The sequence below is a fragment of the Hypanus sabinus genome, chromosome 18, assembly GCF_030144855.1.
Source record: "Hypanus sabinus isolate sHypSab1 chromosome 18, sHypSab1.hap1, whole genome shotgun sequence".
In the NCBI taxonomy this organism is placed as follows: domain Eukaryota; kingdom Metazoa; phylum Chordata; class Chondrichthyes; order Myliobatiformes; family Dasyatidae; genus Hypanus; species Hypanus sabinus.
In genome coordinates, this window is record NC_082723.1 from 61349795 (window position 1) to 61375740 (window position 25946).

At 43.6% G+C, this 25946-nt stretch overlaps 1 protein-coding gene across 1 annotated transcript in view; it reads right to left on the reverse strand.

Moving 5' to 3' along the window:
- Positions 1–25946, reverse strand: part of LOC132407260 (probable voltage-dependent N-type calcium channel subunit alpha-1B) — a 547279-nt gene that overhangs the window by 174231 nt on the left and 347102 nt on the right. Inside the window, exons 21-24 of the mRNA XM_059993521.1 lie at positions 22930–23068; positions 8402–8531; positions 5501–5560; positions 4456–4562 (exon numbers count right to left, since the gene is read on the reverse strand). Of these exons, the coding sequence (XP_059849504.1) occupies positions 4456–4562; positions 5501–5560; positions 8402–8531; positions 22930–23068 (436 nt within the window). The remainder of the gene's footprint in view (positions 1–4455; positions 4563–5500; positions 5561–8401; positions 8532–22929; positions 23069–25946) is intronic.

The following is a 25946-nucleotide window of genomic DNA, read 5'->3' on the forward strand; positions in this document are numbered from 1 at the left end:
CATCCCAGGGATTCCCTTCCCGGCATCATCCCAGGGATTCCCTTCCCGGCATCATCCCAGGGATTCCCTTCCCGGCACGCATCATCCCAGGGATTCCCTTCCCGGCATCATCCCAGGGATTCCCTTCCCGGTACGCATCATCCCAGGGATTCCCTTTCCCAGTACACATCATCCCAGGGATTCCCTTTCCCAGTACACATCATCCCAGGGATTCCCTTTCCCGGCACACATCATCCCAGGGGTTCCCTTCCCGGCATCATCCCAGGGATTCCCTTTCCCAGTACACATCATCCCAGGGATTCCCTTCCCGGCACACATCATCCCAGGGATTCCCTTCCCGGCATCATCCCAGGGATTCCCTTTCCCAGTACACATCATCCCAGGGATTCCCTTTCCCGGTACACATCATCCCAGGGATTCCCTTTCCCAGTACACATCATCCCAGGGATTCCCTTTCCCAGTACACATCATCCCATGGATTCCCTTCCCGGCATCATCCCAGGGATTCCCTTTCCCAGTACACATCATCCCAGGGATTCCCTTTCCCGGCACGCATCATCCCAGGGATTCCCTTCCCGGTACACATCATCCCAGGGATTCATTTTCCCAGTACACATCATCCCAGGGATTCCCTTCCCGGCACACATCATCCCAGGGGTTCCCTTCCCGGCATCATCCCAGGGATTCCCTTCCCGGCATCATCCCAGGGATTCCCTTCCCGGCACGCATCATCCCAGGGATTCCCTTTCCCGGTACGCATCATCCCAGGGATTCCCTTCCCGGCATCATCCCAGGGATTCCCTTTCCCGGTACACATCATCCCAGGGATTCCCTTCCCGGCATCATCCCAGGGATTCCCTTCCCGGCACGCATCATCCCAGGGATTCCCTTCCCGGTACGCATCATCCCAGGGATTCCCTTCCCGGTACGCATCATCCCAGGGATTCCCTTCCCGGCATCATCCCAGGGATTCCCTTCCCGGCATCATCCCAGGGATTCCCTTCCCGGTACACATCATCCCAGGGATTCCCTTCCCGGTACACATCATCCCAGGGATTCCCTTTCCCAGTACACATCATCCCAGGGATTCCCTTCCCGGTACACATCATCCCAGGGATTCCCTTTCCCGGTACACATCATCCCAGGGGTTCCCTTCCCGGCATCATCCCAGGGATTCCCTTTCCCGGCACACATCATCCCAGGGATTCCCTTCCCGGCATCATCCCAGGGGTTCCCTTCCCGGCATCATCCCAGGGATTCCCTTTCCCGGTACACATCATCCCAGGGATTCCCTTTCCCAGTACACATCATCCCAGGGATTCCCTTTCCCAGTACACATCATCCCAGGGATTCCCTTCCCGGCATCATCCCAGGGATTCCCTTCCCGGCATCATCCCAGGGATTCCCTTCCCGGCATCATCCCAGGGATTCCCTTCCCGGCATCATCCCAGGGGTTCCCTTCCCGGCATCATCCCAGGGATTCCCTTTCCCGGCATCATCCCAGGGGTTCCCTTCCCGGCACGCATCATCCCAGGGATTCCCTTCCTGGCATCATCCCAGGGATTCCCTTCCCGGCATCATCCCAGGGATTCCCTTTCCCGGCATCATCCCAGGGGTTCCCTTCCCGGCACGCATCATCCCAGGGATTCCCTTCCCGGCACGCATCATCCCAGGGATTCCCTTCCCGGCATCATCCCAGGGATTCCCTTCCCGGCACGCATCATCCCAGGGATTCCCTTCCCGGCATCATCCCAGGGATTCCCTTCCCGGTACGCATCATCCCAGGGATTCCCTTCCCGGCACGCATCATCCCAGGGATTCCCTTCCCGGCATCATCCCAGGGATTCCCTTCCCAGTACACATCATCCCAGGGATTCCCTTCCCAGTACACATCATCCCAGGGATTCCCTTCCCGGCATCATCCCAGGGATTCCCTTCCCGGCATCATCCCAGGGGTTCCCTTCCCGGCATCATCCCAGGGATTCCCTTCCCGGCATCATCCCAGGGGTTCCCTTCCCGGCATCATCCCAGGGATTCCCTTCCCGGCATCATCCCAGGGGTTCCCTTCCCGGCATCATCCCAGGGATTCCCTTTCCCGGCACGCATCATCCCAGGGATTCCCTTCCCGGCATCATCCCAGGGGTTCCCTTCCCGGCATCATCCCAGGGATTCCCTTCCCGGCACGCATCATCCCAGGGATTCCCTTCCCGGCATCATCCCAGGGATTCCCTTCCCGGTACGCATCATCCCAGGGATTCCCTTCCCGGTACACATCATCCCAGGGATTCCCTTTCCCAGTACACATCATCCCAGGGATTCCCTTTCCCAGTACACATCATCCCAGGGATTCCCTTTCCCGGCACACATCATCCCAGGGGTTCCCTTCCCGGCATCATCCCAGGGATTCCCTTTCCCAGTACACATCATCCCAGGGATTCCCTTTCCCAGTACACATCATCCCAGGGATTCCCTTTCCCGGTACACATCATCCCAGGGATTCCCTTCCCGGCACACATCATCCCAGGGGTTTCTTTCCCGGTACACATCATCCCAGGGGTTTCTTTCCCGGTACACATCATCCCAGGGGTTTCTTTCCCAGTACACATCATCCCAGGGGTTTCTTTCCCAGTACACATCATCCCAGGGGTTCCCTTCCTGGTACACATCATCCCAGGGGTTTCTTTCCCAGTACACATTATCCCAGGGGTTCCCTTCCTGGTACACATCATCCCAGGGGTTCCCCGAAGCTCTGCTCCCTGCCTCTTTCAACCTTAGCTCAATGCGTTTCTACTCCATATCAGCAGTCTCCTTCACTCAGCTTCCAGCCTCATCTATTGATTGACTGTTGATGATTCTTTTCATCAATGATGCTCAGATAGAACATGCTTATTGTTCAGGACTGTTCCTTTCTTGGCTGAATGAGTGAATCTTGGTCACTTCTGCTCTCCAATCTAACTTGTTCTCTCTGGACCGCTAAACCGTGGAAGCAATTACCACTCCCTCTTTTCATTTCCTCCTTCAGCCTGCCAGTGCTTGCATTCTCTCATTGGCATCATCAACATACATCATTTCATCCACTGTTGTAAGTTATGAGAATTAGTGGTGTCTTGACTGATTTTATGCCAAGATGTCATAAACCTAAAACACAGTACCCATTTACTTTGCATTGTTTCAATGACAAGAATAACCTCACACTGAGATGACACACTGTATTTGTCGTTAAAATGCGGCAGGATCCATTGATCTATTGTGGAAACAGCAGGTGTTAGAGATTGGATATTCATTTCCAGTCCCTTCACTGCACAGTTTTCAAATTACATTCTAACTTGAAGATTTGGGTTTACACATCAATAGCTGCATTCAAATAAAGCAATGGATTTACCAGACAGACTACAAGCAAATAAAACGTAGTCATAAATTCCAATGGAAAAAGTTAAACAGCTTGTAAGTTTTAACCACAGACAAAGATAAAACCTCTACCATCTAATCGCTGTGTTGTATGTATTCACTGTTGTATATAGGAGTTCACAGATGGCTTTGTGGTGCTTCCTGTCCCACCCCTGGAATTTGCAGCCACCGAGTGGAGCACCAATGGCCACTTTGCTCTGCTTAAATGAAGAATTAAAAAGTGCAGGAACAATACTGCGTTGATTTTGAAAAACACTTCTCCAATCTGCTCCAAATTGGGGCAAAAATTTACTAAAAATGCTTAATTCAATATTGGGCTGGAGTGACTTCAATCAGGAGGAGACAGAAGAGACGTTGCTTTGTTGTCTCTAGATCAGAGAAAGTGAAGAAGAGATTTAATAGAAGTACCAATGTTAAGTTTTGATAGTGCGATGGGAAACAATGTTCACCTGGTAGGGGTTGGGGGAGGTGAATGAACAAATGAAGATCAATGATTTCTTTGGCATTGCAAGAACATCTGTAGCGATTTTACACAAAAACCATTTAATGCATTAGGTTGTGCTCAAGAAGGCATGTCCTCAAAATAGACTGAATAATATTTCACAAGGTAACTGAATGATTATCTGAAAAAAAAGCGGGGATACGGGTAAGAGAGGTGGAGTGTGAGCAATTGGTCACTTCCTGGCAACCTCAGAGAGGGAGTAATCAACTAGTCCCAGTGAAGGTCACCTGGATTCCAGAACAGGATGGGCACACAACATCGTCTGTGCACAGAGTCTGGCTTCATCCCAGCTGTGATCTGTCACCAAAACGTGATAATTGCATCTCTTTCCACTTCAGCTGAACTAGTTCCAGCAAGATGAATACTTTTATGAGCTCATTGCACACTTTATGAAAAAATAAAACATTTTGAAGCTTGACGTAAGCAGATTACCCCTGAATGATGCCTCCAAGTCTGTTTGATGTAAAGGATATTTACAATAAACCTGCAGCTCACAGGGTTTCAACATGTACAGGTGAATGCTAAAATGTCCAAATGTTACTCACGTGAAGGCAAAGGCAACCAAAGCTCCACTGACAACGATGAAATCCAGAATGTTCCACAAATCTCGAAAGTAAGAGCCAGGATGAAGAATCAGACCTAAATTAATCATCTTGTGAAAGGAAGTGAGGCAAAGAAAAATTCATTTGTAAGTATGAACACATTGTTTCTTTGTTTGGTTGTGATTTCTTTCTCATCATAGACGTCTGTACAAAACTTCTGTGGATATTAAAGTCTATAGAATGGAAATTTGTTTGCACAGCACATAAATCAAGTATTGTCTCATCGCTGCATCCTGAAATCTCACTGACACTGAGATTTCAACCTGCCTGTCTTTTGATTGTCTCCATTTTAATTGTGGTCTGCAGAGAGTCTGGAAACTAGGCATCTTTAACTACGCTGAAAGGGAGCTCGATCTTCTGCAGAGGGGAAGTTCAGTTTGATGACAAACACCGGGTAGGGTTCTTGCACTGGAAATAAATGTTCAGGAGGAGGGTATTCAGTGCTTTTGTTACTATGTGACCTTCAAGTGAATCTGTGGGTCTACAGTACAATTCTGTAAAATGATCACAGAACAGTCTCTCAGTCTTCATCCCAAGACCGTAAAGGAAGTTCTTACGTGCAATCACCAATCACCTTTGAACAAATTTCACAGTTTCCTCAACAGTTTAAAGTTCCCAGAAGTATGAGAACTGAAGCACACAACAGGAAGCTCTGAAGGGACGTTTACAAAATGAAAGAATGAGCAACTATAGTTTGAGGAAATAACAGCGCACAATTATAAATCAATCTTTTGAAATTCGTGCTTTTTATCAAAAATAATCAAATTTAGTTTAATTTAATTTACTTGTTCCGGATGCACAAGTTACCGACAATGTTCATTAGATGCAAGCATCCAGAACACTAAACTCAATTTGACTCTCGGATCCTTGTAGTATTCACAAAATATATTGATCACAACGTTTTTTCTCGGCGAGAGCAAATATGATTAAACAGAAGGGTCTTCCCTTTTAAATAATGGTCATGCATTGAATTTATGAGAATGTTTACCTTAATCACCATTTCGAAGGTAAAGACTCCAGTGAACACATAGTCCAAGTACTTCAGAACCTAAACAATAAAGATTTTAAAATTTTACTCTGAGTGTGCATTGGACAGCTGCACAGTGCTTCATTCAATGATTCACATCACGTGTGAGTGTTTGTGGAAGTCAGGAAGAATGCATGGGGGATCGCCAGCTAGTTCTGGGACAGAGGAAAACAGGAAAAAGCAATCAATAGTTGAACAGTAAGGCTGAGCATTCTGGGGAAATCTTCAGGAAAGAGAAGAAAGCATGGAGACACCTACCAAATTAACAAATTCCTTGAACGGTAACCTGGTTACCTTAATTACAGGCATTATAATAATTTGTCACATTGTGATAGAACTAATTTTACATGCCAAATATACTTGTATTGTTGCATTACCCGTCCCGTTAACACTGCCCGAGGGAATCAGACATAGGGGTATCAGTTGCCCATTTTCAATTCTCAAATTTTACCTTCATTCAATAAAAATTACTAATGGGATGTCAGTAAGAGCAATGGCCAATTCCATCATAAATCATGTACAATATGTGAGGTCCATTCTTTACACTAATGCACAATTTTGCCGATTTAATCCTCCGCGGCGTTTATAAAATATTAAAGATTAGACAGAGCCTTCTGTACCTCAGCTGCAATCATCTCCAGCTAATTACAGCATTGGAACAATTAATGTTTTTTAAATCATTCACTTGCCAAGCTGCAAGTGACATTTCAGCATGTTTCACAGAGCATTTGATAATCAATTGCCTATACTCACCTCTGGAACATTCAGTTGCTTTCTTAATGATCAACTCAAGTGGATTTTAAAACAGTTAATTATCAAAGTTTATCATAATAAATTAATTCCACATATTTATTATGTAGATTAATAAATATTTCTGCCTCAGACTGCAGTTCAGTAATATCTTTATTTGAAATAATTTATTCGCATTTTCCTATTTTGATTAGCCATAGATTGATATGAGTGTTTAACCATGGGACATACTAAAGGAAAAATGTTGTTCATTTTCCAATGAACCATTGGCTGAGGGAATCAAAATACAGAAGGAAACATCAAACTAGAACATGTCAAGGTCAGTGTAAGTCAACAAACCAATTATCTTTGTTCTTGCCATGTGCTTGAAGGAATGGAGGCTGCCATTTTGTGAAGCTGCTTTATAACCTCCATTTTGTGAACTGCTTGATGAATTGATTCTTGCTCTGGGATGATGTAATCAGAGCAATTGAACGTGGACACAAGGAGTTTCTGCCATAGATCTGCTAGACTGAGATCATTCTCAGATCTGCTGTTTATTGTGTACAACGGCAGATTTGCAGAAATAATCTTGTTATCGGCCCAATATCTGGGTAACACTGCTTTGAACCAGAGTTGAATAGAACAAAAGGAGTCAGCTAAGGCAGGAGTTTCTGTAGCCCTTGGACTACATCCAATGTGAGTATGACACAGGTCAGTCAGATGACCTCAAGCCAAAAAGACTGAAGTGCAAAATTTGTACTGATGAGAAGAGTATAAAAATTAAGGGCTTCAAATGCAAAGAGGTGAGAACTCTGGAGACTAACTATCATAAGGAAGAACCCCCATGCTAGGGGCTGGGAGAAGAATGATCAATCATCTTGCCAATGGCAGATCTCTATTTCTGTGTTATAAATTGGAGAAGTGGTCTGAGTGAATATTGATGCAAAGGAGGACAGTAGAACTCATGTGTTGGGGTCAACAAAGTTATGTTGTTGTTTGTGCAGAGACAATAAAGTGCGATCTTTGATTAATTCAGAGTCGCGTAGTGAATTGCTTAACCTAGATCTGTTGATGAATTGTCAACAGAACATATCTACTAGCTTTTAATAAAAGTTGCTTCATTACCTACAATAACTAGAGCACATTTTTTAATCTTAAAGGATCCGTTGGTTAGAACTGGAAAAATTATGGAAACAGAACTGTGAGCTGTAGGAGCTGTGTACACATCAGAATTTGCATTCTGGCTGCAGTCAGCAATGAAGTATGCAGAGATTTCTGAAGATAGCTTAATGCTTTGGCTTCTGGTCAAGCTCACCTGCTTTGTAGAAGTCTTCCAATAGACTCGTATTTAATGACATAATTAAACACAATTTTACCTTGTTCTCCTTGTATTAATAAGATATGTATTTATTCACTTTATTAATAGAGCTGAATATAGATTTATAAATGACTTTAAAAAGAACATATAGTCCATCACTTGTAAAATGAGCCAGAATTTAAATAACTGAAAATGTATTAAAGGACTGGTACCCTCTGGTTAGCACCATGGTTTAAAAGGCATTAGGAATAATTAAAGACAGGATTATTTTGAAGAGGCTTGCCAATTGCTAACAAACAACAGAAACTTATGCTTGCTACTACTGATAGGAGAGTCTGGGTCTAACCACTAACACAATGAATTTACACTTTTTGCAAGTGTGCTACAAAATTCCATGATCATTTAACTGGCTGGGCTAAATCCTGGCCAACTGGACCTTTCTGTAACTGGATGCACAGGTGTAACAATATTACCAAGGCAGACAGAGCAAAGCCCTTCTTGAACATGTGCAGTAATTGTTATACCTCATGAGACACTGACCCACGTTCCTGGTTTCACTGTGTTCATTAATTCAAATCCACCTGTCATCCCAGCAGAAGTCAAAGTTTATTCAAAACTATACAGGAAAATAGCTGTTCCATATTTGTGATTTTGAAAACGGCTGCTCGTTGTGTCATTTACTGGTCCATCGATCTGATGTTGCAGTTCCATTTGGTTAAGGTACATTTTAACAGCACTTGCAGCTGAACTAGTTCTTTGAGGAGCCTGTAATGCTGGGTGACAGTTGCTGAGTAGCAGTTCCACCAACTTACATTGTTTCTGGGTGAGTCAGCCTGTACGGGATCCTCTGCTGCCAAGGCAATGCTGCTCATCGCTATCACCAGGAGGATGCACATCTCGAAATATCGTAGGTTGACAATGTAATGGCATGCTCTGCGAATACTAAACAGAGAAGTTAATGTACTTGCACATCCGAATCAAACAGGGATATCAAAGATTAAAACCATACATATTCTGATATTCCTTCGAAATGCAGCACAGTGATAGCTATCTCCTTTTGTTCTGCATCAGTCAGCTTTCTTTCTTTCCTCCGAAACCCTCACGCTAATTTGACTTTGAAGTGATCACATCCTGTTGCACGCTAACCAATCGGCTTTTCAGATGCTTATTCCACTTGGGGATGTTTTGACTTTCAAAATGGGGGTGATACGCAACCGTGTACAAGATGCTGCAATGACCCATTGAAGCCACAGCTTATATCTCTTAACCCAGGTTAATTATTGAGCAATTTTTGCTCTCTGTAGAAATGTTTCTAGCCCCATAGGAAAGGGTTACATGCCCTCCCTGTGGCTGAATCAGGGTCACATACTTCAGCACCAGGAACATTGGGAACAAGAATCGAGGGGAACAGGCCACATGAGCCTATTCCACCATTTCATAAGACCACCGATGTTCTGATGTTGGCCTTGCCTCCACTTACTTACCTGATTCACACAAATCTTGATTCTTCTCTAATCCTGAGAGGCCTGAGGAAAATCCTCTGTCACTCCAGTGATTCATGGTCACCCCCACTATGTTAAGTGCATTAATCCTCTACTGTGGGACGTATTTTAGTCATTGGATAGCCATTTAGTCATTGTTCTCAGAGTTGCTCAGCACCTTAAAGCAGAAAGCATGGACTGTAGGTGTTGGGGCCTTGACTGGGTTGAATTCCTCTGGTTACTCAGCTACTAAATTCAGATCTGCCTTGTGCTGTTGAAAGCATCCTGATAGTTGTATCATGGTTTGTAATGTGCAGGAACATAAGGAGCTGCAGAGTGAAGTGGACTCCTCCCAATATATCACAGGCAAATCCTTCCTCATGGCTAGTTGTAGCCACAGAAGATGCTGCCTCAAGAGAGCAACTTCCATCATCGAAGATCCCCACCAGCTAGGCCACGCCATCTTCTCACAGCTACCTGAAGCCTGAAGTCCCACAACACCAGGCTCAAGAACAGCTGCTTCCCTTAAACTATTCGGTTCCTGAACAACCCTAATCACTGGAGTTTAGCAACACTATGACCACCTTGCACTAAAATGGATTTGGTGCTTTTTCCTGTTCTTAATGCGTCCTTTCCTATAAAATCTGTGCATAATTTATTTTTAATTTATGATGCTACAAGCTGCAAGTTTTTCATTGCACTCATACGAATGTCTGTAACCTTGATTTTTGAACTATACCCTTTTCAGAATACATTATCAGCAGCTTTCTGTGGGCTCACCTAAGTCGTCCGTGGCTGCGACCCATTCCTCCACATATTGCAGCATGCAGCTTTTGATAACTTGTAATGACTTCCATGAAGTGCTGCTGGACGGATATAAATAGAACCCACTGGTCCTGTTCTCTTGTGACATTAGGATAAAACCACTTAGCAGAACAATGAGTGTGGTGAACTACATATACCTGTCTGGACACACCCCCACCTGCTGACTGCTCCTGTGGCTCCTCCCACAGACCCCTGTGTAAAGGCGATTGGAGACCGAGCCCCGGCCTCTCAGTCTCCAGGATGTAGTGTGGTGGTCAATTGCTGCTTGTTCTTTCTTCCAGCTAATAAAAGCCTATATCTCGCCTCACGTCTCCGAGAGTTATTGATGGTGCATCAGTGAGGCACCAAATCACTGGAAGCGGCAGGGATCATGAATCTGATGTGGAAGCTGCACCAGGTTGAATGGGCACAGGCTGGTGGAACATCAGCCGCTTCCAAGGTGATCAACTAACTTCACACCCACCCCAAATTGCTGTATCAGCTGTACAGGGGTGCTGCTTGGAGTGCCACTGGCTGACAAATCTGGAAATCCTGGCTCAATCCAGACTTCTATGTGGGTTTTGCACATTCTCCCTGCGGCAACCACTTCCTTCCAGCAATCCAAAGGAATGTGCGTTAATGGGCCAATCAGCCGCCATAACCAGCCCTTCAGTTGAGGTGCCCGGGAGGATCTGGGGAGAGCTGATGGGAAAGTGGGGGGTATCGGGCTCAAGGAGGTGAACCCTCCCCAGCTTCTCAACAAGAAATTGGGGATTTTGTTAGTAGCCGGTACAGAGGCCCAACATTTGTTTGGTCGAAGGGCACTGTGGCCTGAAGTTCACTGGATAGATTCAGAATGTCCCTACCATTTATGGGTCTTGTTCTCACTTTATCTAGCCCAGCATGAAGTGTTGAACAGAAATAATTTTATTTATACCTGCCAAACAGCTGTTTTCCTTCAAGGGATTAATCTGCTAATTAGACAGACTTTATATTTTCACTTCAAACTCTGGAAAATACATCCATGTCCGCCCACTGAAGTTAACCAGTCCTGCAGTCTGAGAAAGAAATGACTGGGTGTGATAAGGACTGGACCCAATTTGGAGAAGCCTGGTTCAAATCTCACCATAGCAATGTGTGTACTTGAGCAGTTTAGGAATAAAACCCAGGAATAAAAATCTGGCAATGTTAAAAATGACTCAGGAAGGGAACAGGTTGTCCTTTAACTGGTCTGATTTACACAGGACGCCGGACCATTGGCAGTGCCGACTCATTACCAAGCAAGCCCCTCAAAGCCACACTTCACCGTCACTTCCGCGGCGTAACTAGAAATGGGCGATAAATATCAGCCCCGCAGTGAAGTGAATTAAAAATGAGAAAAGGCTGCTTGGAACTTGATAGCATCAAACACCGTGGATTAGAATGGGGCTGTGAACTTTATGTGGGACAAGGTTTACAGAAAAGGAAAGACTTTGTAACTGTGGTACATCAGTAAAAAGAGAGCTTGGAAACTTGATATTGAGATTTTGCCAGGTTCTTAAACCGGTCAAAACATTTAATAATTGCAGTAAATGGAGGCATTTTTTTTTCACCAGCTGTTCAATCCAGACTCACCTTGGTACTTAATTCAAAGAGTACAAAATGGTGGGGAGGGGGGGTGGGAATTTGGCTTTAATTGTGGGTACTGAACGACTGCAAGCTGATGGTCTCATATTTGGCCCACCTGTTTGGTTCAATAACACCAAAGGAACTGAATGCACAAAGGACAGCTACTCAGTGGCAAGACACCAGCATGAGTTTGGTGCCGGTGACCAGAGATGAATTATGCTCAGTGATACTCTGTCCTCTGAAAGATTCTGAAGAATAACATTTGTACAGTTCTGAAAAAAACACATTCACTTCATAAGGAGCAGAGTTTTCCCTAAATTACCAGCATAAAGCTGGACCACAAAACACTGCTGTGTTCACTATTACCATAATTTTATGACCTTAAACCTTCCTGTCACTGAACCATGCATCAGAATGCTGAAACAAATCCCCATCAAAGGCCATGCTAACGAAGCCATGAATTTCAAATCAGTTCTGCTAAGATAAGTGGTATGTCAAATTATAATGGAAACCAACCACAGAGAGTTACTATTTATATGCTTATCAGTGTGAAGGACAGGCTGATGAGAGGGCAAAATTGCAGTTTGTAGGATGAATTAAAATGTCACAGGGGGCCAAAATCAAAAAAGGTGATGAAAACAGGACTGCCTATCTTATGTTTGAATGCACGCAGCATAAGGAAGACGATCTTGTGGCACAGTTGCAGATTGGCAGGTGTGATTTTGTGGGCATCTCAGAGTCGTGGCTGAAAGAAGATAATATTTGGGAGCTTATCATTCAAGGATGCACGTATCAAAAAGACATGCAAGTAGGCAGAGGGGGTGAGGTGGCTCTATTCATGGAAAATGAAATCAAATCTTTTGGAAAGAGTGGTGAACTACGTGTGCCTGTCTGGACACACCCCCTGCTGACTGCTCCTGTGGCTCCTCCCACAGACCCCTGTATAAAGGCGATCGAGGCCTGATGCTCGGCCTCAGTCTCCAGGATGTAGTATGATGGTCACTCACTGCTAGTTCCTTCTTCCAGTCAATAAAAGCCAATATCTCGCCTTTACGTCTCAGAGTGAGTTATTGATGGTGCATCAGAAAGAGATGACATGAGGCGAGAGAGTGAGAGAAGGGAGCGGGTAGGGAGGGAGGGAGGGACGGGGATAGTGAAAAAAAAGAAAGAAAAAATAAAAAAAATAAAAAAAAGAAAGAGATGACATAGATCAGAAGAAATAGAATTCTTGTGGATAGAGTAAAGAAACTGCAAGGGTAAAAAGACCCTGTGGGCTACAAATCACAATAGGAGATAGAAGAGGCATGTTCAAAGGGCAATGGTGTGATAATCATGGGGGATTTTAATATGCAAGTAAATTGCAAAGAATTCCATTGGTGCTGGATCCCAAAACAGGGAATTTGCAGAATGATTATAAGCTGGTTTTTTGAGTAGCTTGTGGTTGAGCCCACTAAGGGAATGGCAATTCCAGATTCAATGTTATGTAATGAACCTATATACCCCGTTATGTACTGCAAATTAGGAGACTTAAGGTAAAGTAACATTTAGGAGGCAGTGATCATTTAATGATAGAATTCACACTGCAGTTTGAAAAGGAGAGGCTAAAGTCAGATGCATCAGTATTACAGTGGAGTAAGGGGAATTACAGAGGCATGAGAGAGGAGCTGGCCAATTTTGGTTGGAAGGATGACAGCAGAACAGCGAGGGCTGCTGTTTATGGGGGAAATTCAGAAGCGCGTGAAAGATATATCCCAAAAATGAAGACGTGTTCCAAAAGGAGGATGAAGCAACCATTGCTGACAAGAGGTCAAAAACAGCACAAAAGCAAAAGGAAGGACATATAATACGGCAAAACTTAGTTGGAAGTTAGTTAGAGGACTGGGAAACTTTTAACAATCAACAGAATGCAACAAAAGGAATGCCATAAGGAGAGAAAGGATAAAATATGAAGGTAAGCTAGCCAATAATATAAAAGAGGATACCAAAAGTTTTTTCAGACATACGGTATAAAGACCAAGATAGAGATTAGAGTGGATACTGGATTGCAAGAAAATGACAGTGATGAGTTGGTAATGAGGGACAAAGAAATGGCGGAGGAACTTAAATAATTATATGCATCAGTCTTCACTATGGAAGACAGTGTGCCAAAAATTCAAGACTGTCGGGGGCAGTCATTGCTAAACTAAGGAGAAGGTGCTTGGGAAGTTGAAAAGCCCGAAGATAGATTAGTCACCCGGACAAGGTGGACTACATCCCAAGACTCTGAAAGAGGTGGCTGAAGAGGTTGTAGCAGCATTAGTAATGATCTTTCAAGAATTACTAGATTCTGGAGTGGTTCCTGAGGGCTGGAAGATGGCAAATGTCACTCCACTCCACAGTTCCCTTTAAGCCGCACGGGTGCACAATGCACCCACACACATAGCCTTTGTTGCCAGGAAGATGGAATTGGACGCAGCTAGAAAATGTTTACCAAACATTAAAGATTTTCCTTGTTGTACTGTACTACATTATACCCTTCAATTAATAAATAAAATCAAAAGAATGTGATTTTTTTTTCCATTTTCATTCCAAATATTCATAGTATGCATATTTTTTTTCAAGTGCCTGTGTGGTTTTCAGGCCACGTCAAAGTTCCCCGCTCAGACGATTGGTTGGTTCCTGCAGCTGCAAAAAAAAGAGTTCCACTCTTTAAGAAGGGAGGGAGTCAGAATAAAGGAAATTATAGCCCATTTAACCTAAATCCAGTGACTGGAAATATGTTGTTGCCTATTATTAAGGATGAGGTTTTGGGGTACTTGGAGGCACATGATAAAATGGGGCCAAAGTTAGCATGGTTTTCTAAAGGGCAAATCTTGCCTGATTAATCTGTTGGAATTCTTTGAGAATCTAACAGGCAGGACAGTTAAAGGAGAGTCAGCGAATTTTGTTTACTTGATTTTCAGAAGGTCTTTGACAAGGTGCTGCACGTGAAGCTGCTTAACAAGAGCCAATGATATTACAGGAGAAGGTACGAGCATGGATAGAAGATTGGCTGACCGGCAGGAGGCAAAGAGTGAAAATAAAGGGAGCCATTTCTGGTCGTCTGCTGGTGACTAGTGGTGTGCTGCAGTGATTGGTGTTGGGACTGCTACTTTAAATGTTGTATGTCAATGATTTGGATGAAGGAATTGCTGGTTTTGTGTTCAAGTTTGCAGGTGATACAAACTAAGGTGGAGGAGGATGTAGTGTTGAGGAAGCAGGGAGTATGGAGAAGAACTTAGACAGATTAAAGGAATGGGCAAAGAAGTGGCAAATGGAATATAATGTAGGACAATGCATGGTCATGCACTTTGGAAGAAGGAATAAAGGTGTAGACTATTTTCTAAATTGTAGAAAATTCAAAAATCTGACATGCAAAGGGACTTAGTAGTGTTGGTGCAGAGATTCCCTAAAGGTTAACTTGCAGGTTGAGTGAATGGTAAGGAAGGCAAGTACTATACGAGCAATCATTTTGAGAGAACTAGAATACAAAAGCAAGGATGTGATGCTGTGGCTTTATAAAGCATTGGTCAGATTACACTTAAGAGTATTGTGAGCAGTTTTGGGTCTCTTAGCTAAGAAAAGATGCACTGGCCTTTGAGAGGGTCCATAGGAACTTCACAAGAATTACTCCAGGAATGAAAGGATTAATATATGAGAAGTCCAGTCATGAACAAGAGAAAATCTGCAGATGCTGGAAACCCAAGCAACACATACAAAATGCTGGAGAAACTCAGCAGGCCAGGCAGCATCTATGGAAAAGAGTACAGTTGACGTTTTGGGCCGAGACCCTTCACCGGGACCGGAGTAAAGAAGAGGAGGAATCAGTTAGAAGATGGGAGGAAGGGAGGAAGAAACACAAGGTGATAGGTGAAACCAGGAGGGGGAAGGGGTGAAGTAAAGAGCTGGGAAGTTGATTGATGAAAGAGATACAGGAGAAAAGGGGGAAGGCACAACTGAAGCGAGATCATGGACCATATGTGGATTACAGAAGAGGAGGTGCTTTCTGCCTTGAGGGAGTTTAAGGGTGGAATATATGAGAAGAATTTGATAGCTCTGGGCCTGTACTCACTGGGGTTTAGAAGAATGAGAGGGATCTCATTGCTACCTATTGAATATTGAAAGGTCTGGATAAAGTGGATGTGAAGAAGATGTTCTTATGGTGGGGGAGTCTAGGACCAGGTAGCATAGTCTCAGAATTGAGGTATGTCCATTTAGAACAGAGATGAGGGAAAATTACTTTAGCCAGAGGGTGTGATTCGATTGAATTCATTGCCACAGATGGCCCTGCAAGTCAAGTCTTTGGGTACGTATATTTGAAGCAGAATTTTAAGGTGGTTCTTGATTAATTGGGAAGTCGAAGATTAGAGGGAGATGGCAGGAGAAAGCGAATGAGAATAATAATAGATCAGCCATGATGAAACAGCGGAGCAGACTCGATGGGGCAAATGACCTAATTCTGAGCCGATGTCTCATGGTCTTTCTGGTCACAGTGAGAAAGAGATAGGGGAGATCTTAAGTGGATGCTTTTCGGCATCTGTATTTACTTGGGAGACGGACACAGAATCAATGGAGATGAGGCAAAACTGTAGCGAGGTCATGGATTATCTGTGGATTATGGAAGAGGAGCTGCTTTCTGCCTTGAGGCGTATTAGGGTGGATAAGATGCGAGACCCTAAAGAGGTGTCCCATTGAACCCTGTGAGAGGCTAATGCAGAAATTGCTGGGATTCTGGCAGGGGTATTTAAAATTTGCTTCACCACAGAGGGGCTAGAGGATTGGAGGATAATTAATATTGTTCCATTGTTCAAGAAAGGATCTAAGAATAAGCTGGGAAATTATAGTCAGTGAGCTTGACGGCAATAATGCACAAGTTATTAGAAGGTTTTCTAAGGGACAGGATATGAAGGTATTTGGATAGATGAGGACTGATTTGGGATAGTTAACATGGTTTTATGCATGGTAGGTCGTGTCTAACCAATCTTACAGAGATGGGAAAGTTGATGAAGGAAAGGCAGTAGAAGACGTCTACATGGATTTCAGCAAGACCTTTGACAAAGTTCCACATGGGAGGTTGATTAGGAAGTTCAGTCACTTGGCATTCAAATGAGGTAGTAAATTGGATTCAACATTGGCTTTGCAGGAGAAGCCAGAGAATGGTAGTAGATGATCACCTCTCTGACTGGAGGTCTGTGACTAATGGAGTGACAGAGGGATTGCCGCTGGCTCCGTTGTCGGTCCTCTATATTGATGATTTGGATGATAATGTGGTGAAGAGAATCAGCAAATTTGCAGGTGACACCAAGATAGTAGTGCACAATGAGGAAGACCATCAAAGCCTGCAATGGAATCTGCGCCCACTGGAAAAAGGGTAGAGGGAACTTAATGCAGGCAAGTGTGAGAGTGGTGCAAGTGTTGAACCCGCTGCCAGCTGAAGTGGAGGTGGGCTCTGAATACAACATTTATGACAATTTTGGATAGTTACGTAGATGGGTGGGTATGGAGGGCTGTGGTCGAAATGCAGAATAACAGTTCAGCACAGACTAGACGGGCCCAAGGGCCTACTTCTGCACTGCAGTGCTCTACGGCTCTGTAACATACCCTGCACAAAGCTGTGCCGACTGGTCTGAATCAAACCCTGTCTCTCCAAATGTTGGTAGCTCCTCTCCCTCAAGATCCCCTCTGGCTATTTATCCGCAACCCATGCCAGGCTCACTGGCTGGTAGGCTCCTGGTTTCTTGTTGCTACCCTTTTTAAACAATGGTCCCACAGCAGCCACTCTCCAGTTCTCTGGAACTTCAACTGTGACCAAGATAAAGCAAAAATCTCTGCAAAGGCCTCTGCATTTCATTTTCTTCTTCAGTTTCGCACAAGGTCCCAGAATGCACTAGGTCAGGCCCTGGGGTTTTATTCACCTTAATGCACTTCAAGGCCTCCAATACCTCCTCCCTGCTAATTCCTGTGTGGTCCAAGGTAATACCCATCTATTTCCTGAGCTTCCGTTGTTTTCTCCACAGTAAAATTAGACCGCAAAACTATAAGAAATAGAAATAGGCCATTCGGCCCATCAAGTCCACTTCACCATTCCATAGTGGCTGAATTATTATCCCTCTCAACCCCATTGTCCTGCCTTCTCCCTCTCACCTTTGACACCCTTACTAATCAAAAACTGAACAACCTCTGCTTTAAATATGTCAAATGACTTGGCCTCCACAATCATCAATATATTACACAGATTCACCACTCTCTGGTTACAGGCATTCCTCCTGATCTCTGTTCTAAAGGGCCATCTTTCTATTCTGAGGCTGTGAGCTCTGGTCATAGACTGCCCTACTATAGGAAACATCCTGAATACATCTACTCTATCTAGGAGTATTCAATAGATTTCCAGGAGATACCCCTCATTCTTCTAAAATACAGGCCCAGAACCAGAAATGCTCCTCATAAGTTAACTATTTCAGTCCCGCAATCGGTCTTGAGAACCTTGTGAACCCTCTCCAATGCCAGCACATCCTTTCTTAGATCAGGGGCCCAAAACTGCTCAAAATCCACCAAGTCTGGTCTAACTGATGCCGTACAAAGCTTCAGCATTACATCTGTGATTTTATATTCTAGTCCTTTGAAATATACACTAATATTGCATTTGCCTTCCCTACCACCAACTTAGCCTGCAGGTAAACCTTTGGGGAATCCCGCATGAGGACTTCTAACTCCTTTTACCCCTCAAATTTCTGAATTTCCTCCCCATTTCGAAAACAGTCTACACCTTTTTTCCTTCAGTGCATGACCATACACTTCCCAGCACTGTATTCCATCTGCCACTTCTTTGCCTGTTCTCTTAATCTGTCTAGGTCCTTCTGCAGACTGCCTGCTTCCTCCACACTATTTACTCCTCCACCTACCATCATATCATCTGCAAACCTGGCCAGAAATCCGTCAATTCCATCATTGAAGTCATTGACATATAACGTGAAAAGAAGTGGTCCCAATACAACCCCTGTGGAACGCCAGCAGTCAATGGCGGTCAACCAGATTCCTTGCCTCCTGCCAGTCAGCTAATATTATATTCATTCTAGTATTTTTTTCTGTAATAGCATGGGCTCTAATTTTGTTTAGCAGCCTCATGTACGGCACCTTGTCTCAGGTCTTCTGAAAATCCAAGTACACAACATCCACCAATTCTCCTCCATCTATCCTGCCTGTTATTCCCTGAAGGAATTCCAGCAGATTTGTCAGACAAGATTTTCCCTGTCATAAGGAAACCATGCTGAATTTGGCCTATGATATCATGTGCTCCAAATATACTGAATCCTCATCCTTAATAATCGACTCCAAAATCTTCCCAACCACTGAAGTCAGGCTAAATGGCCCATAGTTTCCCATCTTTTGCCTCCCAACCTTCTTAAAGAGTGGAGTGATATTTGTAATTCATTAAAAATCTTTGCATTTCCTTTGGTTTCACACAGATGGTCATCCTTAAGGGAATCTATTCTCTCCCTTGCCACCCTTTTATACCAAGAAAATCTCTTGCGACTTTGCCTCACCTTACATGCTGACTCAATTCATATCCCCTTTCTGCCCTCTTTAGTTCTCTCTGAAATGTACTGCTACAATTCTTGAAGTCATCAAGAGATTTACTGGTTCCCAATTGCTAGTGCACAGTGTATACCTCCCTCTTTCTTCTTAACCTTAATAACTAGCTTTAATACCTCTCGTTATCCAGTGTTTCAGCCTAGCTGGAAGACACTGGCTCTGAACTCCTCACATCACACTTCACAAGACTGAAGTTCCTTTCCCTGCAACCAATTAGCCACTGCGAGATTTCTCCTAATAAGCCCAAACTTTTCTGCCTCATTTCAGGACCATAACATGTGAATCAGTTGATTCCCTCACCCTGACTATTTTAAAATCATTAGAATTATTGTCATAAAGGGCTCACTAACAAACATTTCCACCATTTGCCCTGTCTCGTCTCCCAGGAGGAGATCAGTGTTGCTCTCTCTCTCTCTAGTAGTTCTTGCTAGAAGTTGATAAAGGATGCTCTCTTGAACACACTTCACAAATTCCATTCCATCCAAGCCTTTTACACTTTGGTTTGCCCAGTCAATATTAGGGAAGTTATTATCTCCTACTAATGTTACCCCATTATGTTTACAACTAGCTGCAGTCTTTCTACAAATTTGCTCCTCCAGTTCCTGTTGATAATTGACAGGGGAAGGCTACGATACAATCCAATCAGAGTGACTTCAAGAATGCTGACTCTTCATGCTAGACTTACTAATGGCCAGCATCCTGATCCTCTTAAGACCATAAGACTTAGGAGCAGAATTAGATCCCTCGAGTTTGCTCCGCCATTCCATCATGACTGATTTATTATCCCTCTCAACCCCAATCTCCTGCCTTCTCTCCGTAACCTTTGACGTCCTGACTAACCAAGAACCAATCAGCTTCTGCTTTAAGTACACTTAATGACTCGATCTCCCGAGTCGTCCATGGCAATGAATTCCACAGATGCACCACCGTGTGGCTAAAGAAATTCCTCCTCATCTCTGTGCTAAATGGATGTCCCTCTATTCTGAGGCTGGGCCCTTGGTCCTTGATTCACTTAACGGATGCTCCAAATCGCCACCACCCACACCAAACCCCTGTACAGCACTGACATTACACAGCCAGATTTTAAAGGTAAAGGTCAGGTTAAAGGCAGTAACTTTTTTTTTTGCAATTAGCCCATAAAACACAGCGACCTTTACAAAGATTACACTGCATCAGGTTGGAGAGTTAATTGGGCATACGGCTAAGCCCTGGTCACAAGACTGCTGCTGTGAATCAGCATGTTACTGCAGTCATTCAGCCTGGCCCACTGGACAAGTAGAAGAAAGACCCTTTTCAGAGAGGAAGCCAGCTGGAAAGCTGCAGATGTCTGACTGAGTGCACAGGAATGGTCCTGTCACTGTGATCATTCACGTCAGCCTGTGTGCTTGTTCACATCGTGACAGCAGGAAAAGTATAGCATTCATTTATCGAAATGAAATAAAAGGGAATTATTCTGAAACATTGCTTTGGGCTGCTTCAAAGACACTGAACCTTGTACCCTAACAACAATTTAAATCAGATCCGATCAGAACACACTTTTAGAAGTAGCAATATTACTTTTAGAAAGAGAAAAAGACCAGTACTTCTAATGACTCTCTTTTGATTGAAGATACCTTTACCCAATGTCGCAGGTCGACATTGGATAGAGTCCAGAGGAGGTTAATGAGAATGATCCTTGGAATGAAAGGGTTAAAGTTTGAGGAGCATTTGATGGCCCCGGGCACGTATTTTCTGGAGTTTATAAGAAAGATAGGAAAGGGTCTCATTGAAACCTATTTAATATTGGAATCCTAAAGAGAGTGGATGTGGTGAGGGTGTTTCCTATAGTCGGGGAGTCTAGAACCAGAAGGCACAGTTTCAGAATAGGACATCCCTTTAGAAAAGAGATAAGGTGGAGTTTCTTTGTAAAGTGGAGGTGAATCTGTGGAATTCACTGCCACAGATGGTTGTGGTGGCCAAGTCATTGGGTATATTTAAAGCAGAGGTTGATAGGATCTTGATTCGCAAAGGCATCTAAGGTTATGGGGAGAAGGCAGGACAATGGGGTTGAGAGGGAAAATAAATCAGCCACAATGGAATGGCAGACTCAATGGACCAATTGCCCCAATTCTGCTCCTGTGTTGTAATGTCTTATGAAAGGAGTCTCAGTCCATTCTAGAAATCTGTCTAATAATCTCATGGAAACAATAACACCATCTGATATACCCACAACTCCATTAAACTATGGGTGAAAATTTTTACAGTTAACTTCTTCACATTTAACATGTTCCATCAGAATCTTTGGCTTGATGGAAAGCTCGCTACTTAATGTTCTTTATTTCAATTGTGGCTCTCGGATTTTGGTGCTCATTCACCTGTTGCAATTAATCAATGGCACACTTCAGGCCATTTGTTCCTATCCATCAACAGAAACTGAGTGTTTCCCGGACACATTTGGTGTTTTTCTATACACGTTACTGAGCCAATCTATCATTTATTTGTACTGTATTTACTGAGGGATTAATTGAGTGTATTATTTTATTTTTATACAGCACAGAATTGGCCCTCCTGCCCTTTTAAGCTGTGCTGCCCAGCATTCCCCCTGGTGTAATCATAGAGCCATAGAACATTACAGCACAGAAACAGGCCTTTTGGCCCTTCTTGGCTGTGCCAAACCATTTTTCTGCCTAGTCCCACTGACCTGGACCTGGGCTATATCCCTCCAAACCCCTCTCATTCATGTACCTGTCCAAGTTTTTCTTAAATGTCAAAAGTGAGCCTGCATTCACCACTTCATCTGGCAGCTCATTCCACACTCCCACCACTCTCTGCATGAAGAAGCCCCCCAATGTTCCCTTTAAACTTTTCCCCCTTCACTCTTAATCTATGGTTTTTTTCTCTCCTAGCCTCAGTGGAAAAAGCCTGCTTGCATTCACTCTAATCCTGGCCTAATCACTGGGCAATTTACAATGACCAATTCACCTACCAACCAGTATGTCTTTGGACTGTGCGAGGAAACCTATGCGGTAACAGAGCAAGTGTACAAACTCCTTTCAGGAAGCAGAGGGGACTGAACCCGGGTAACCTGTACTGTAAAGCATTGTGCTAACCACGATGTTACCATGCCACAAAGCAGCATAGTTTGGTTACATAGATCATAATGACATATCCAGGAGTTTACCTCTTGTCTTAACATAACACTCAGGAAGCATGTCCTTCATCATTAATGTGCTGTAACTATAATTCAACAGTCTATTTTGCTGTAAGTTATTCCTGTAAACTTGCAGTAATGTACAGCAACATTAGATCTTTCAGGAGGATAAGGAATAGCAGGGAAAAAAACACACTGCTGGAAATATAACACAATGAGAGAAATGATAGAAACATTTAGCAGGTCAGGAGAGGGAAACAGCATCAATGTTTCAGAGCAATAACCCTTCATCAGAATTTTGACATTGCCCTGAAACTTTGATTCATCTTCCAGCTCTGTAGATGCTCTCTGAATACTCAGTGTTACCAGCATCTCACACACACAAAATGCTGGAGGAACTCAGCAGATCAGGCAGCATCTATGGAAAAGGGTAAACAGTCAATGTTTTGGGCCGGGACGCCCTGAAGAAGGGTCTCAACCAGAAACGTGGACTGTTTACTCTTTCCCATTGACACTGCCTGATCTGCTGAGCTCCCCCAGCATTTTATGGGTGTCGCTCTGAACTTCCAGCAACTGTAGATTTTCTTCTGTTTGTGTTTCCAGCATCTTCTGCTTTTGCTTTGGAAATTTAATGGTTCAGAGAACAAGGAAACACGCAGGCGATGAGGTGTATTGAGGGGTCGGCTCCTCCAATGTTGGTACTTACGGGTTGGTTGGACTGAAGATGAACATGGAGCTGAAGGGCGGGATCTGTCTTGGCCCATTTTTAATCAAATCATCAGCGTCCACAGCTTTCTTTTCCTCCGGTTTCGACATACTTTCCAAATCAACACCAACGTTATTGACTAAAAAAGATACAAACATGATTGTGTAAACAGTTAGAAGGGGGAAACAAAAAGCAGTCAGTGAAGAGTTTAATTTTTCAATTGATGTGATGGTACATTTAAATTTACAATTCATGAGGAGTAGCTATATTAATTAAACATTGCTATTCAATGACTGCACAGCTATTGAAACCAAATGAAGAAATGTATCCTAAGTTTATTTCAAGAGTCTTCTTAGGTGAAAGTTTTTGCACTGTAAGTACGTGAGTGTTTGCCACCAGCGGGCGGGCAAGGAGGTATAAGGCCTTTCCTTTGGCTCATCGATCAGCCAAATATGCCACCAAAGGCGGCATCCTATTCTTTGCTAAATAGACAGCGCCCGGCAAATTGTTGCCGCCATTATTCCACAGGCCATGTTACCTCTAGCTGAAGTCAAGAGGCATCTCTCCTCTTTCTTAAACCTCTGGAGAAGCAATTCCATCATTAAATGACTGTACCCACAAAACCAGAACTGGCTTACTGTGCAGGGCTCCCCAGTGCGTGCTCATTTCAGTCCACACAGGCTGCATTGTATATTCGATACCTCACATCCAAAAGGAACGAAAGTTGTCTTTTTCAGAACTCTGAGCTCTGTGTAGAATCATGGAACACCATAATACAAAGTATATTTCAGTATCAGCAAGACAGGTTATTTAAAAGTGAATTCTAAGCACTAACAATAAGCCTTTCTTGGTAATTGGTAGGGTGAAATCATCCTCAGTTGGAGACCTATTCTGAGAGAGCAGCAGCCTAATGCAGCATAGCTCTTTGGCTCTCATCCTATTTGTGTGTCATATAATTTCCCTTTCCAAATTATTATCCACTTTGTTGTAATAGCCACACAGTAGTGTATTCCATGTTCTGGAAATCCTCTGATCTTATACACTAATCACCAGTTCCTTCCCCTTTATTTGCCATCAAATAGTATTTTCAGTGCTTGCCTTTTCAAACCTTTTATGAATTTCAAAGTCCCTGTTAGATCAGTTTTTAGACTTTTTCGCATCAGTGAAAACCCTGGCATTTTCCTTTCTTCACAACTTGCGTCCACAGTTCCCTGTGCTACCCTGGCGAACCGCCTCTTTACTCACCGTCTCATCACTACACTTCACATAGCACGACAAACCAAACAATGTTTCAGATGGTAAATGTCAATGTAATTGCTTGCATATGTTGTGTCAAAATGTCTATTACCATCTAAATGAAAGACAAAGAGGGCCCATCACACACACCATCAATTTACAAACATTTATTTAGCCCCCTTCTTTGCTTCTTTCCCCATTTTCCTCCATTCTCTTTAAGAAAAGGATTGTAAATTTTGGTAACTAGTCTCTCATGTGATCCCTTTTGATTTGTGCCACACCAAAGTACCAAGATCCACCGTGTCATTCTCTATGATCCACCCAGACCACACCTCAAATACCCTGACTAAGGAGAAAACATTTGATACTCAGATTGTCAGACATCTGATGACTATATCAGCTTGGAATGGCTGAAGATCTCAGAGTTGGGCTACTGATTCATTTAAAACATTGTTTGAAGACATTGGGGGCAACAGACAAATCTTGGGGTTTACAAGTCCATGGTCTCCCTTTTACTGTTGGTGTCTGGATCTAAGGTTATGCAGATGTAGAGGTGGAAAGAGAAAAAAATCAGAAAGAGCAGCCAGTTCATTTTCATAAGAGGACCAGGTATGTCAGGTACGTGATCTAAGTATGATAATAATATGCCCAGCAGCCACTATGTTAAGAAGAGAATATGAAGGCTTTAACATCTATAAACTATTATTAGCTTGTAATTAGCTTTGTTGTCCCAACATTGGGAATAAATGGAGGGACCGTGCTTACAAGTAGCATTCAATGCAGACATCACACACGGTTCTGAACTGACTCACTGAAGATGTTTATAAGCCAGAGTACAGTCCTGCTTCAGATTTTCATCAACCTCCCAACTAGCCCAGCGGTCCTACACCGGCATCTGTAGAGACTGAATCTGTTCTGCTGATCACTGTTGCTGAGCACCAGCAATGATTTACTGCACTAACATCTTTCTGACATGAAATGTCTAAACCACACTCTTGCATTTTGGTACAGTTAAATATAGAACAATAGAATTATAATTTTAATACAGTATAATGTCAAAATGGCTGTTGTGATGCACCTAGTGTGGTAGTTTAGTGGGTACTACTTGTCATTTTCACCTTCAGCTTCCACCGTTGGCTAGCAGACTCGCTGAAAGGAGAGGTGAATGTGCAAGTGTCTCCCTGCCAGTACACAGCCTCTCCAACTGCAAGCCTCATGAAGTGCCTCCTCACTGGCAACACATGGAAACTGAGCTCCTTTCGGACTCAGGCTGAACTACAGAAGATGGAGAGGAGATCTGCACGTGTAGCATGCAGGCCCTGGTGCTCATGAACCAGATCCCCAGCTATGCGTAAATAGTCCCACTGCCTTGTGGGTAGCCTCGGGAGAGACGAAGGCTACGGGAGTAAACCCAGACCGCAAATCCGGAGTGGAGTCCCTAAGGCGGCTGGATGTCATTGAACATCCTTCCAGCAGCTCCTGCAGCCAAGCTGGTACCAAACCTATTGCTTCATAAGCTTTCCTTTGGACTACATTGGTGACACCAAGAGAGGGATCTTGATGACTGGACATCTCAGGAATTTCCAACCTTCCTCCCAGGCTTGTGCTGATGATCATCACCACCTAACAGTAAATCATTCGAGACAGACTGATGCCAACCAATATAGGACATATCATACATTACAGAAACAGCCTCCTTAGATTTTGTACCAACTAATCCTGTAATTAAACAATTTTAATTAGTCCAGCACATCCATCATAGATCAAGATATTTGTTGTGT